Source organism: Drosophila montana, unplaced genomic scaffold, assembly GCF_035044405.1.
Source record: "Drosophila montana isolate Dmon_TW-CO22-7 unplaced genomic scaffold, ASM3504440v1 contig_402_1, whole genome shotgun sequence".
Lineage (NCBI taxonomy): Eukaryota > Metazoa > Arthropoda > Insecta > Diptera > Drosophilidae > Drosophila > Drosophila montana.
In genome coordinates this window covers 5937132-5952620 of record NW_026998739.1, presented here as the reverse complement: position 1 = coordinate 5952620, position 15489 = coordinate 5937132, and the positions used below count along the sequence as shown (strand labels likewise).

At 41.3% G+C, this 15489-nt stretch overlaps 1 protein-coding gene across 3 annotated transcripts; it reads right to left on the bottom strand.

Annotated features, from left to right (window-relative positions):
* Positions 1-1681: 1681 nt before the first annotated feature.
* On the bottom strand, positions 1682-15413 carry ck (myosin-VIIa ck). 3 transcript variants are annotated; one of them, XM_064697320.1, is made up of 11 exons: positions 15132-15248; positions 11355-11432; positions 10491-10751; positions 9152-9501; positions 8880-9080; positions 5690-8084; positions 4182-5632; positions 2764-4116; positions 2558-2704; positions 2363-2483; positions 1682-2277 (listed from the first exon to the last, which is right to left on the bottom strand). In XM_064697320.1, exons 2-11 carry the CDS (start codon positions 11370-11372, stop codon positions 2071-2073), a joined length of 6504 nt encoding a protein of 2167 aa, XP_064553390.1. In that variant the 5' UTR covers positions 11373-11432; positions 15132-15248; the 3' UTR covers positions 1682-2070. The 3 variants fall into 3 exon arrangements, with proteins under 3 accessions (XP_064553390.1, XP_064553388.1, XP_064553389.1); XM_064697318.1 differs by lacking the exon at positions 15132-15248 and adding an exon at positions 15310-15413 and having other exon boundaries at positions 1683-2277; XM_064697319.1 differs by lacking the exon at positions 15132-15248 and adding an exon at positions 15310-15373 and having other exon boundaries at positions 1683-2277; positions 11355-11435.
* Between the last annotated feature and the right edge of the window lie 76 nt (positions 15414-15489).

The window sequence follows — 15489 nt, the reverse complement described above, 5'->3', positions numbered from 1 at the left end:
GGAGTCTTTAAGATTTGCACATTACAATGTGCAGCCTCAAACAGAAACGTTTACCTTCTATGATATGAAAAATAAATACATATATTAAGCTGTAGTACATACAAATATAAACATAGATATTTCTATATGTATGTCTGTCAGTATTACTCAGGCAAAAAAAGGAATAAATAGAAATGGAATTAATTGATATTCAGTTAAATTTCTAGTGAAAGATTAAGAGTGCATCAGTCAGGAAATACACTACGGTAGCTATGGCCAGGTCTATAAAGAAATATTCGAGAGATAGTAGTATATCGAGAAATGCGACACTTGCAGCTTTGGCATTAGTCTCTGGGAGGAGATGGCACGCCAGAGGCTTTTCTATCACATGGAGTAAGTGACGAAATTTGTTGAGGGCAAACGCCTACTACTGATTTACATAAATATGACGATAAGTTACAAAAACTGATTCAAAATTGTTGTAATCAAGCGATCCATTATCAAAAACATTCAACTTAATGATGATCCATTTTTTGATAATCCACGCAAAGCCCATAATTAATTTTACATTTATTTATTTCACTTAAGCAATATGCCTTAAGATAATCAGAATCTCGAGATGTTTGCATTTTGATATGTAAATAAAAATGCTTTGAAGCAAAAATGTGGATTCGTATTTTTAGTGTATATCACTTTATGCATGTCAAATCACAAAATATAAAATATTTGTATGACGACTTGTAATTTACCTATTAAAGAGTTTATATTTTGTCAAGCGAAAATAATATAATTTGAATCAAAAACAAATTACATTAATAATTTGATCAAAAGCCTCAAAACTTGACCACAAAAAACATATGTAAATAATGCAGCCAAGTTTCGCCACACACCACAAGTCTATCGAAAAGTTGAACCTTTTTAGCCTGTACACAAACCGCGTGCACAGCTAGAAAAACTTGCTAACACTTTACACAACAGTCTGCGCAGAGCGCCGTGCAGTCTGTGGGGCGCTTTGGGCAGTGACGCAGGCGTCAGCGCAGGCGTCGGCGCTGGCAGTGGCAGTTCCTGCCACGGGTTGCTTTTATTATAAAGTTTATAATATAAAGACCGCCTACGCGCATCGAATGACCGCAGGCGCACTTGTTTTATTCACTTTTACGAATTGCATTTCATTTAATTTATGATTACAAATTTTGGCCATGGTTGCGGCCATAAACAAATTTGATTTTGCATTTTGCGAATTCAATTTCTTAGCTATTCCCATTTAAATGTAACAAATGCACACTTACCCACCTTTTCATTGTTGTAATTAAATGGAGTTTTTACACGTTTTTAGTTTTATTTGCACTTTAAAACACAATTTTATTTTTACGTACACAAAAACGCGCACTAATTTTCACAAATAACGGGACTAACAATTGTGAACAGAGCTATAACAGAGGCTTAAGACACGACACTCGTTATCGATAGTCAGTTCATTCACAATAGGTACAGTGGTGGCAGTGGATAAAACAGCTGCAAAAATATTGTTCCACTAATGGAAACCGCGTGAAAAAGTAAAAAATGGTTTAACAGAATTCTGCAATGTCTATGCAGAATAGATGAAGACATAGCACACCTTGTGTATATATATAATTTATTAAATAATTGAACATTTCTATGTATTTGATACAAAACGTCATCAGTACAGATATGCAGTTGAGATATACATAAAGTTATATAGAGTGCAAAATGCATAGATAATATTGCTTATCTATAAGGATAATATGTAAGACCCTCAACTTGATATGTTTAATCAATAATTTAAGTAAACGGAATGTGAGATAAGATACTACAAACAAAAGTTTGCATATTTTTACAAAAGAAATGCATAATATAAATATGAAACAGGGTTTGGTATAAATTATAGCAGCTAAACAAGCCAAAAACGAATGTGTTATCAAAGTAGGGATGCACAGTAGGTAATTGACTATAGGTCCTAGTTATATAAATTATTGCATTTATAATTTATAATTATTATAAATATATATATATATATATTGATATATATATATATGTGTGTGTGTGTGGGAGTCTTTTTAGATAGCTTTACTAGTTGGCTCGTATTGTTCGATTTTTGTTCATATTGGTCAACATCAAAGATATATATGAAGTTAGCAGATCGTCCATCTTATAGCCGAGAGATGTCTCGCAGAGCAGCTTCGAGCCACGCACCAGATTCCCAATTGTCATATGGAAGTATGTATTGCCTGATGACCAGTTCGAGATGCGTGTAAAGGGATGTGTAACCAGTATATCCTGCAATCGTATTAAATATTTATTAATATAATATGTTATTGGGATTATAGTTGTAAACTTTTGAAGACTTTTGTTCTTCGCTTACCTTTGTTACCGGATGTATGAGACTCACGCCGTGCTTGTTAATGGCAATGAGCAGCATTTCGGGATAGTTCGGCTCGGTGGTTTGCTTCACTTCAAAAAAGGCAGAGCCAAAGGTGGGCCATCTGTGATGGAGAAGAGAAAACGATGTTATTAAAGCAGAAAATAAAGAAGTAGAATAATACGCGCTCGCACATACCTGTAAACGATCTTTAGGAATGCAACTTTAGCATCCTCAGAGCTCATGCCGCCATCCTGATTATATGAGGCAACAATGGAGCGCTTCCATTCGCTGGTGCTCTGCATCTTCATTATATCAGAGGGTATCAGTTCGCGCAGCATTTGTCTAGAATATAATAATAGGAATTACAGATATATGGATAAAAATTTATAAATGACACTCACGGTATGGCCTGCAGCTCCTGTTTGTTCTCGCCAAAGCGTACACGAAAGACGAGAGCGGCCAACTTGGCGGCCTCCTCGCGCGAGCACTTGTGATAGCCGCGCAAGAGCTTGGGCAGCTCCTGGTGATAGTGGAAAATGAGATCAGCATTGCGATCCTTGCCTGGCACCGTATTCGTCCATAGTTTCTTCATGAAAAACACCTGATAGGTGAACTGCGGATTGGCGCCATCGCGTATGGGTCGCGCCTTCTTTATCCAGTCGGTCAGATGGCGGACAAAGTCAAAGAAGAAATCGCCCTCCGGCACCGAAATCACCTTGTCGGCGATCTTAACAAACAGGGAGAAACCCTCGCTGGTGCGCAGCGAAAGACGTTGCGAGATATTGTTGCAAAAGTCTTTGGCGCGCGTGGAAGAGTCCACTTCGAAGGCCTCATCGGTGTCGTCCGGGAAGTAGACCTTGTGAAAGATTTGCGTTGTCTTGTGCTGTATGGCCTCGACTTCGACTTGATGCGGCGGATATTTGCGCTGTCCATGGCGTATGGTTTTCTGCAGGCGATGCATCGAGTCCTGTGAGATGGGATGACGGCGTGTGCGCAAAAATAGCAACAGTTCCTTTAACAAGCCCTGCGAGCAGGCGAACAGTCCGGTTGCCAGCCACATTAGCTCCCAGCCACGCTCCTCGGACATCCGATTGCGATTGTCAGTCAGCTGCTTCATCAGCTGGCAATAGATCTCGTCGCGCAATATCTCATGCTTGAGCGGACCATCGAATATGTGATCGGTTATCTCGTTGCCCATGCGTGGTCGCTTTGATGGCAAATCGCCCATATATTTGAGTATGGCAGCAAAGGCGAAGCACGCCTCCTCGACCAGCTCCTCCTTGCTCTGCAGCTTGCGCAACAGCGGCGCCTTGATCGGATCTCTGGCATACCGCCACAACTCCTCGCTGCGCTTCGAACCGAGCGTCAGGGTTTTGGACATGGTGCGCTTTGGTGGCAAACGGAAATGATCCAATGCATATTCCATAAGTGTGTGCGGACGATCGCGCGGCTCCACCACAGCGCCATTTGATACCATGCTGAGACGCCGGCCATGATGCGCCTCCTCGATGTTAAACAATGCCAATATGTCCTGTGGCGGTTTACTCAGCGTTGGCAGCACGTAGACCGTCTCGGCTGGGAAATCGCCACGCTCCTGCGTCCGATCGCATCGTCCAATGCACCAGCCATTGTTGAGCACCGACTCGCCGCACGACTCATCCTCCAGTATGATGAGATCGCCCTTGAAGAACGACAAGAAACTGGTGCCGTCCGAGGGTGCGCGATAGTCCTGCAGCGCAATCACATATTTCGATCTGCAAATGAAGTGAGGAAGAAAAAGATTAGTAATAGCTATTGATTGGCTGTTCGGTTCACCTACCGCTTCTTGAGTCCATCCAAGAAATACACGACCAGATCGCGTATATCCTCCGCATTGGGACTTTGGAATGTGAACTCCTCACCCCGTACCGTGGCCAGGCTGAAGGTCTGGGTGAAGACCTTGTTTGTCTTCTGGCTGGAAACAGCTGTGATCTCGGGAAAGCTAAGCTCGAGCAGCACCTGCTCCTGATCGTCGACCACATAGACGCCCGTCCAATTAACCGCTATGATCACATCGTTTTTGGGCAAATTGGGGCCCGAATTGCGATAGGCCTCATAGAAGCGCGAGAAAAGCAGCGGCCACTTATATTTTGCATAGCTAACGATATCCTCCTTAATCTTGAGCGCTGCTATCTTATCCTTGACATAGTAGGACTTCTTGTAGGCCTGCAGCACAAGCGCCGCCCAGCGCTCAATGGCCTTATCAATGCCACTGAGACAGAAATCGGGTATGAAATTGGGCAAGAGCGTGAACAGCCGCTCCATGGACATGTCTGTGCCGTATTCAATGAAATATTGCTGGGCGGCTATCATAGCCAGATCCTCCTCCTTGTCGCAGCGATATTCGCCAAATTTAACGCCACGCACAACCTGCTGATAGATAAGATTTGTGGCCACCTGATCGTTGGTTGGCTCATGCCATGGCGCAAAGATCTCCTTGCGAAAGAATAGACGCCACGGTGCATTGCGCTCCTGGGCGCCCTGCTCCTTGGCATACTGTTCGCATTGTGATATGGCGTCCATCACATGATCACCGCCGCTGCCCAGCGAGCTGACCTTGTCGAAGAGCGCAATGTAGAGCGAGAAGCCAAACTGATCCTTGAGCGTTATCTTATCCGAGAGCTGATTGCATAGCTCGCGCGCCGTTGTCGCCGAATCCGCCAGCAACGTTTTCGTATTGCCGTCCATAAATGTGATGGGCAGCATGATGGGCTTCTTGGATTTGGTTGCCTGCAGTTCCAGCCACGAGGGCGGCTGATTACGTGTACCATTGTTGAATGTACGCTTCAGACGCTCCTCACAATACGGCGCATAGCCGGGCGGACCCTCCCTAATGAAGGCCCTCAAATAATTAACAAACTTCTCCGATGGCGCAAAGCAGCCGACGCATAGCGACAACAATATCCAGCCGCGTGCATGCGATGATTTCAATGGATTATTGGTCAGCTGCTTGCATATCTGGCAGTAAATCTCGTCGCGCAGCTCTGCCCGCAATATGCCATGGCCAATGATGAAGTGCAGCTTCTCCAGATTCGAGGTCGGTCGCGATTGCAGCCACGACTGATAGCTATCCGCCGTATACTCATCATCCTGCAAGCGCCGGCGCACATCCTCGCCCAATTTATTCTTCCGTTTCAATGTGAGCGAGACCAGCTTGTGGCGTATGGAGCGTGGTTTTTGCTTGAGAAACGCCTCCGGATCGAGGCCCATCAATTGAGCCTCCTGGAATTCCTGTCAATGGAATGCCAAATGAAATAGTAATAATAATTATTTAGAATTCACACTCACCTTGCTCCTAATGAAATTGCGTCCGAGTGTTGCCGTCACCTTGGACATGACGGATGTGGTGTCCATGCGATCCATGGTATGATATTTGGGTTCCTGCATGTCGCCCGTAAAACGCAATATGGTTATCCATAACGCCTGCGCGGCCAGTTGATCGCCTTGCGTGTGCAGCGGCAAAAGCGGATGCTTCAATGCCTTCTTGGCATACTGATGATTCACATTGCCCTGGAAATAGGTGGCTGCGAATTTCTGGAATTTATATTCGGATAGATCCTCCTCATCCTCGGAGATATGCATGGGCGCAATGATGTCCTCCTGATTGACTGCCTGACCATGCGGCAGATCATTGAAAACGGACGTCTCACGGCCGCCATGCGGGGTCGGTGCATCGCTGCTTGAATCGGGCAGAAAATCAAACATGGCCTCGACCAGTTTGCCATCGTCGACGGGCTCCTCCTGCTTTCGGGCCGCATCATTGATGATATTCATTTTAACCTCAACGCGGCGGCGATCCTCGAGCTGCTCCTGCAGCTCCCGACGCTCCAGCTCATGCAATCGATCCCGATAATGCTGTTCGGCTATCTCGCGTGCATGCTTATTGCCGCGATGCAGCAGCTCCTGCTCCTCCAGTTTGCGCAGCTGCAACACTTCCGCAAACTGTTTATGCTCCAGCCGCAGCTTGCGATATCGTCGCACTGCAATCATGCGTCTCACATGCGATTGTATCTTAATCACCGCCCACATCTTGTGGCCATATTCGCGGCGCACCAAATAGCCGCGAGCGTGCGCCTGCAGCCCCACAATATGGCCGCGCAGATGACGGAAGCGATGGGAGAGGACGCGGGAACGTATCAGCGCCTGCAGACGCATATAGCCCACACGCATGCTTCGATAGCGTTTCCGCTGGGCATAGCCCTTCCACACGCGCTGCACACTGATCGCAGCGGCGCGCAGCCTTAGATAGCGGCGTCTATAGACCCAGCCGCGTATGCTGCGCTGCAGTATTAGTATTTTGCGTGTGAGCACACGATCGCGTTCCTGCTCCAAATACAAGTCGTGGGCATCCTTCAGAAACACCTTGGTGTGTCCCAATTGGTAATCGGATTTGCCCAGTACCATGGCGCAAATGCGTGACGTCGCCGCCAGACAGTCGGTACGATGTGCGGGCGGCACGCCGGCAATAAGGAAACGATAGCGTTCAACGAACTCTCGGAAACCGTGTCGTATGGGATAGCCGGCACGCCGTATCCGTATCGTCTCCATCATGCCAGAGTAGCGCAGTTGGCGACAGCACAGACCACGATCGAACATCATTGGCCTTTTCATCTCGTTTGGCTTAATGCAGCGTATAAAGAACGGCTGGCAGCTGCTCAATGTCTTCATCAGGGCATCGAGACTCTTTCGGAATTGCGTCGACAACGTGGGCGTACGTTTGCGCGTCTCGGCGCCCATCTCAATGTCCTGTGCGAATATTTGACGCAAGAATTTATTGCCACTTTGGCTGACCAAATGCAACAGATCGGGACTGAAGGTATCACGATTCTTGTCGAGAAAGCCGCGCGTATCGTAGAAAACGATGCCAGCAAAATGATTCAAGCCGAAACTTGTATTGATATCCGATTTGGGTTTCAGATAATTCTTGTGCGCTCCGTGCGTTTTGTGCAGCTTGGCGAGCATCGTCTGATCGGTGCCCTTGGGGAAGCGCGCCTCCTCATCGATCAGTGCCATTATGTTCAACTGTTTGATGGCAATCAGATCGAGCGCATCCTGATTGTCCACAAATTCAATGTGCTGCCAGTTGATCGCCTCGTGATTGTATTCCTCCTGTTCCAATTTGAAAATGTGCTGTACAAAGAATTGCTGCAGATTCTCGTTCGCATAGTTGATGCAAAACTGCTCGAAACTATTCTGATCGAAGTTCTCGAAGCCAAATATGTCCAGGACGCCGATGGCGTTGCGTGATGTTGCCTTCGGTTTAAATATGGCCGTGTTTATTTTACGCACAATATGCACAAAGAGACGTCCATAGATGCCCTTGACGAAGGCGTCACGCACATCGACCGACTGATCCCTGGACAGCGTCGAGACGACCGTCTCTCCGTGCGCGAACAGCGTCCGGCGTGTCAGTGCATCAATTAATGGCTGTATGGGCAGGCCAAGCAGCCCGGCCACACGCTCCACATTAATATGCTCGGGTATTTCCGTTGCATCCAGATTATCCACAACGGTCGCTTTGTATTTAATATTGCCGCAATGCAATAGCGCCGCCAGCAGCTTGATTATCTCCCAAATCTCCTGATCCGAGAACAGCAGCACCTTCATCGCCGATCGTATGTCCGAGAATTCGGCGGCATCGTCTCGTCCCTCGCACGTGATGCTGTTGCCGCCAGTCAAGTATCTGATAAATAAAATATTTTATGAATATAACATTCTGATTTATGATGTAAGGTGTAAGAAGTTTAATAACGCGTGTACTAAAGTGAGTTTATCTAAGATATCTAGCTTATCCTATATCTTAAATCTTACATCTTACATCTTACATCTTACATCTTATATCTTACATCTTACATCTTACATCTTACATCTTGTATCTTACATCTTACATCTTACATCTTACATCTTACATCTTACATCTTACATCTTACATCTTACATCTTACATCTTACATCTTACATCTTACATCTTACATCTTACATCTTACATCTTACATCTTACATCTTACATCTTACTCATCTTATATCTTACATCTTTCATCTTACATCTTAGATCTTACATCTTACATCTTACATATTACATCTTACATCCTACATCTTACATCTTACATCTTACATCTTACATCTTACATCTTACATCTTATATCTTATATCTTATATCTTATATCTTATATCTTATATCTTATATCTTATATCTTATATCTTATATCTTATATCTTATATCTTATATCTTATATCTTATATCTTATATCTTATATCTTATATCTTATATCTTATATCTTATATCTTATATCTTATATCTTATATCTTATATCTTATATCTTATATCTTATATCTTATATCTTATATCTTATATCTTATATCTTACATCTTATCTTTAAGCAAAGTTATTAAGAGCTTAATTTTTGATCCGGTCGATACATATATATATTACTACTTTATCTTTTATCTCCTCTATCTTAATCTTAAAAAAATCTCACTTGTAGTCGGCAGCCGCGCCCAATTCCAGACGGCTCTTCTCATCGGCGGAGAGACCCGCCAATATGCAATAGAAGACATGATAATTGCGTTCGCTGTGATTCTGCGAGACAATGCGCGACTTCTCCAACAGATATTGCTCGATCTTGGCGCCCTCGATCACCCCATTGGCGCTGAAGTGTATGTCAATGTACTTGCCGAAACTACAAAATCAACAATTATCAAATTATTCAATTAAAAATAATAAAAATAAAAAGGAAATTGTGTTATTTACCGCGAGGAATTATCGTTGCGTATCGTTTTGGCATTGCCAAAGGCCTCCAGTATGGGATTCGCCTCCAGAATTTGCTGCTCGATCCACGAGTGCTTGCCACTGATCGCAGCCAAATATTGCAGTATCAGCTTTGTGCTCTCCGTTTTGCCAGCTCCCGACTCGCCAGATATCACAATGCACTGATCCTGGCGATAACGTTTCATATGCGCGTACGCATTGTCGCCAATCGCAAAAATATGCGGCGGCAGCTCCCCAATTTTGCGCTCCTTATACAGCTTGATCTGATCACCCGTGTAGATGGGCAATATCTGATACGGATTGACGGCGACCAATATGGAGCCGGTGTATGTCTAAAATGTTCAAAATAATGTAAACTTTATAAGCTGTTTATAGGGTATATAGGATAAGCAACAGGTTTCATTGGATAGATTCGTATTAGATTATTTAAATAAAAAAAAAAAAGGATAGAATCTAGCGAAATAGTTTATAAATTGGATAGATTATGCACAAATTAACTTTGTAGTTACTTAATAATTTTTTAAATAAGCTGCTGGAAAAAGCTGATCTAATATTAATGGGTGAATAAAAAGGGTAAAAAAAAGAATAAAAAGAGAGAGAGAAAAATAAGAGAAAAAGAGGATAAATACATTTTTTTTTTACTTTTAGATAATAATTTTTTAACTTAATTAATTCCAAATTAAAAATTTATTTATTTACTTATCCTTTTTTTATTCTTTATTAATTTAAAATGTATCTATGTATAATTTTCAATATATACACTTTATTTGAATATATTTTTTTAGAATAAATAATGAGCGGAAAGTGAAGAGAAAAATAAATAAATAAAAACAAAATTGTAAGTGAAACTATTTTAATATCAAATTTGGATTGATTTTAATCACTTTAGAAATATTTGTCAATTGTCAAATTTAAAGTTTTTAACGTTCTTAACGAAAAGCAGAATATAACAATTAGAAATTGTCCAAATTTTAAAAAAATGTTTTCTCGTAAACACAGTGTTGATTATTATTATTATTAATTTTTGTAATTCATATTTGCATATATCTAATAATTTATGGTAATTTTGAATAAAAATTTATTTTTTAAATTATTTTTTGTTTTATATTTTTTTTTAATAAATAATGCTGATTATTATTATTCATTTTTGTAATAATATATTTCTATATTTTTAATAATTTATGTTCATTAAAATTTTTTTTTAATTTTTATTTATTTATTTTTTTATTTTATTTTTATTATTTTTTATTTTCATTTTTTTTTACTTCTATTTATTAATGTTAATTTTTGTTAAATAATTCGTAAAAATTTCTCCACTTACATATATCAGATTCTCTTTGTAGCGTATGAGCAGATTACGTAAGATGCCAGCTTCGTGAAGATCTCCCAGAGATATCATATCCTCGACACCCTGGACGGATGAGGCGTGCATCGCCTTGATGCGACGCTCTGGCGCAAGCCAGACCTCGTCGCCATCATCATCGCGCACCTGGATGCGACGACCCTCCGCGGAGATGACACGTGCTCCAATGGCCACATCGAATTCCCGCCCCGATGCGGGTTCTATCCAGATGTAGTCACCCTGTTACAACAAATACACAAGTGCTTACAATTTGACATTCCAGTTTACGAGCCATTGGGGTTGCCATGGACATTTGACGAGGGCCATAAAACTTTGCGCAGTGATGTGTTTTTTTTTACAACATTTTTTTTTTTTTTTTGTATTTTAAAGAATCACTTGAGCGTAACGCAAAATGCCAGCCAGGGACAGGCGTGATAGATATACGAGGCATGGGAGCTATCCACACAAGCAAATACAAAACGGAAAACCAAGCAAGAATGCTAAGAGTGTTGCACAATAAGATACCCTGTATTATATATAACCAATTTGTTGACTCTAGCTCTGAGATAGATGCATTATTACATATAGAGAAAGACAAAGTCTGCTTGTCCCTCTGTTCAAGCATATATATATAGAAAAGAGAGCTTCACAAATATCCATTTCTGACTGTTACATAACTATGCATAACTCTATCATAGCCAATTTACACAAACATTCCTTAATAGCTGCAGGGTATATGTTTGTTTGTATGCGTGGACTTCCGTTTGGTATCTGATGGGCAACAAAGTTTTCATGGCTCTCACTCTGTCTCTCTGGCATTGGAGAGCCGTGCTCTTAACTTACACGTGTTACAATCACCATATTCGTCGTCCTTCATTTACTGTTCCTGGCTCTCTGGCATCCAATGCAAAGCCCGTTTAGCTGCTGAAAGAGAGGAGAAGAGATGAGTCGAAACAGTTGCTCTTCGTTTGGACAACCATAAAAACAACAATCAAACAGCAACAAGTTGCTGCAGGCGCTTAAAACCGGCTTAAAGAAAGATGAAAAAACAGACAAGTATAAGAGTTGGGAAAAAAAAATTAAGGTGAAGTTTACGGTAAATTGAAAGAATTTACAAAGTTGTCGCCGTCTTCGCTTGTCGCTTTATTTGTTGTCTTCCCCCTCAGCCACAAGCTGTTGTACAAATGTCTCTACTCATTTCCTCATTTCTATTTTGGCAACCATTTAACACTCTACGACAAATTTGTTGTTAGTGTTGTTTCCACGGGGGGGGGGAATCAAAAGCCCGATCCGAAAACCCTCTCTGATTCGTTGACAATTGATGCCCAAAAATAAAAGCAATACAAATACAAATCGAAAGACCACAAAAGCCAAAACCTTTAGACATGCAAAAAAGGCCAAGGCACAATTTCACTTTTCAAAACTATTGTGTTTTCTTCTTCTTCTTCTACCAATCAGAACAAGCGGCATTCGCTTGTTCCGTTGCAAGCGAAGCTCAACTTTTGCGTTTGTTATGCAAATAATAATTTTATTTCGTTTTCCTTTTTTATTTCGATTTGTTTTCATTGAAAAAATTTACTTTCATTACTTATACGGCAAACTGAGCGATTCGTTTAGGCCATAGAAATTTGTGGCCCAAATGAAAGGCTGCCTGTTCATTGCTGCTGCAGGTGCTGGGGGGAGGGGTCTGTCAGTTTTTAAAATATATACGTATAGGCAATGATAGGTGCGATGGTTCGATTATAAACTAAGTCCAAAAAGACAACAATTTAAACCCTCAATTCTATTTAAAGCCTTAAGATAAAACTTAGATTGCAACCCGTTCTATTTAGGTAAAATCTAAGTTTGCGATCTGTTGCTTTTAAGAATTTCAAAATATCTATGAAAATAAAATTTTTCCTTTTAAATTTATTAACATTTTTTTCAAATCTTGATTTAGCTATTTCCTCTTCTGGCGTAAGCCCAGAAATGGAATTTTAAGATAAAAACAAACAATTACAGAGAAAAACATTTTTGCTTATTGCGAAAAATACAAAGTTCATTAGATCAACAATCGGAAAGTAAGTAGAATCTGATAAAAAGAGGTATGCAAAAGTACTAAGTTTGGAATTTAATTGAAAAGCAAATGTTTTGCCTTGAGTGTAAAGCAGTTACGTATATATTCTCACATATGTATTCCTGTTCCTATCAGTTGTCGAATTTGATACGTTAGACTCGGAAAACAATTGTTCACCTAGTCGAAGCCTTAAGCCAAGTACAAACATGCGTCATAAGATAATTGCACAGTTGGAGGCGTCTCTGGCAACTGATATACTAATCGCATACATATGCATAAGCATGTATGTATGTATGTGCATACCATATGAATGTGCGTGTGTGTGTGTACATTAGTGTCTAGGTATGTAATTGCAGACAGACGAAATAACTAAAGCAGCATTTTTTTGTGGCACAGAAAACTCGAGCCATACACACACACATACATATATACATAACATAAGTATAAAAGTACGTTAAACAGTCTGGTTACGCTCTGGCGATCAAAATACAATGCACACAACAGCACCCCGATCCCACACATAATAGAGCGAGTGAGAGAGAAAGAGAGAAGGGAGCAGGAAGCGGGGGGAGGGGGGAGGAAGAGAGAGAGAGAGAGAGAGAGAAGTGTCGGATGCGAGAGAGTGCCCAAACTGTTGAGTGGACCCTCTGCTCAACATTATTTAAAATACTTATGTATTGCCTAACAATGTTATCACTAGACAAAACTGATAAGCGGCGACGCCTGTTAAAGTGAGCATAATCAAAACTAAACAAATAATAAAAACATTATCATCGTAGCGACATCTTGACTCATTTTTCGATTTAGGCACGTTTCAATTAAAGATATGCCATGACAACTGACATAATTCTAAATAGAAGCAAGCTAAAGATACATTCTCTGATTGGAAATCATTTGCATTTTTTAACGGTGCAAAAAGTATAAGCATGTAAGCAATAACAGGAAAGAAATGCTATATGCTTAATTGCGCTGGGAATGCATCAACGCAACAGTGATAAAGTCTCTGATTAGAGTTTGGTGACAGATTTAAACAGTGCAAGCACAAGCATGTTAACTTTAGCAGAAGCACAAATCTGATTGTGCTATATCACATATTAGCACGTATGGGAAACGCACGTGTGCAAGTGTGTGTGTGTGTGTGTGTGTGTATGCATGTGTGAGAGTTCACCAAGAGTCATTAGTGAAAGTTCGTATACCGCTGCCACGTACATTACGCTTTAAGTATAATATCTATCTGCATACTTCATGATTTCGTTTTTTTATTGTTGTTGTTTTTATTTCACTTTGACATTAACAGTGCTTCAACTGTTAGGCTGCAGTGCAGAGCGCATTTACAACTGCTCTTTTTAAATCTTCCAAAATATACAAAGTGCGTTGTATTAGTTATGTATATGTGTGTGTCTCTGTTTTTTATTATTATTATTATTATGCCGATGCCGACCTTAAAAAAAGTTTCACCAAACAAACAGAAAGTCGCAGCCGCTGGCTGCGTGTGCGGCTGCTGTTGCTGCTGCAAAGTCGCGAAAGCTGCGCAGCCAACAACAATAACTATGTTAGCAGAAACGTAAAAAAACAGACATAAAGACACACACACACACACAAAGTGGGGCTTTTTAGGTGTTTTATTGAAAAGGGTTCTCAGCGCTGCAAGCTACAAAATATCCCGTTGTGCAACAAACCGGCCAAACAAGTGTGGTTTTTGTTGTCGTTGAATTTAATTCTAGCCCCGGCTCAAGCGCAAGCTCAAGGCTTGCGAGCGAGTTATCTAGTTTTTTCTTTTCTATGAATTGAATGCGTGAGTAAAAGAGAAAGAGAGAGAGCGCGCAGCAAGGGGCACCCATGGGATATGATATGCGGCTGCTGCAATGTGAGCCGCTCTTTATACACGGCTCTCTCTTTTATGGGCTCTTTAACAGGTGCGCAAGTATGTGTATGAGTGAGTGTATTGGTGTTTGCTGTACTCTCTCTGTGCCTGTGTGTGTATGTGTATGCGCATATTAGTACCGTTCTAGACAACGAAACCTGAAGCGTAGCTAACCATAATTTGGTCAGAGGCTTAGCCAGAATGCAGCCACGTCTCAGCCACAGACCAAAGCTCATCTGTTGACACACACACACACACACGCATATACAGAGATGAAAACATGTTGGGTGTCAGTTTCACTTGTGACCCTTAAAAACACAAATAACTACGCCCTTGGCAAGCTTTGATACTCTTATTAGATTTTCAGCGCACTTTTCTAGTTTCACACAAACACACACACACACTAACACATGGCTTGCAGGGTGAATGCACTCAATTTTTTCTTCACTGTTGAAAAGTTAGAAGAGAGCTTTTGATTTTTAAACAGCGCTCGATAATAAATTTATTTTTGCCAAGTTCTCAGCTAGCGGCCATTAACGTATTTAATTAACACTTTGTACACTTTTAGCCCGTATTAGTACCAGTTCCAGTTCGAGGTGCACAGTCCCAGGTACCAGAACCAGGCAAAACTTGTAGCTTTGGGAGCTTAGTTAAAGCGGTATATTCTTTTAAAAACAGGTTACATAAATAGGTCACGCACCATCGAGTGCAGCGCGCAACAGGTTAACAATGGCAGTTTGGACTTTAACTTAAACTTAAATTATTGCCACTTTCGGTACTCGAAAACCGTTAAATACACACGCGTTCACACATTCGCTTAGCTAATTTGTTATTGGCTTGGGTGATTTTTTTTCTTATTTTTTTTTAACGGTAGTTACCTCAACAACCAAAATAACCAACCGAGCACAAAACCGAACACGACCGATCGTTGCAAACAAAAATTGTGGACTGTCGGCAATGTGACCGGACTTGGTTAGCGTAAAAACGGCGCGGCAAATATATATCAATGTGACCGAACTGTTTGTTACTAAAGTGCACCAACAATTTCTGACGTCATG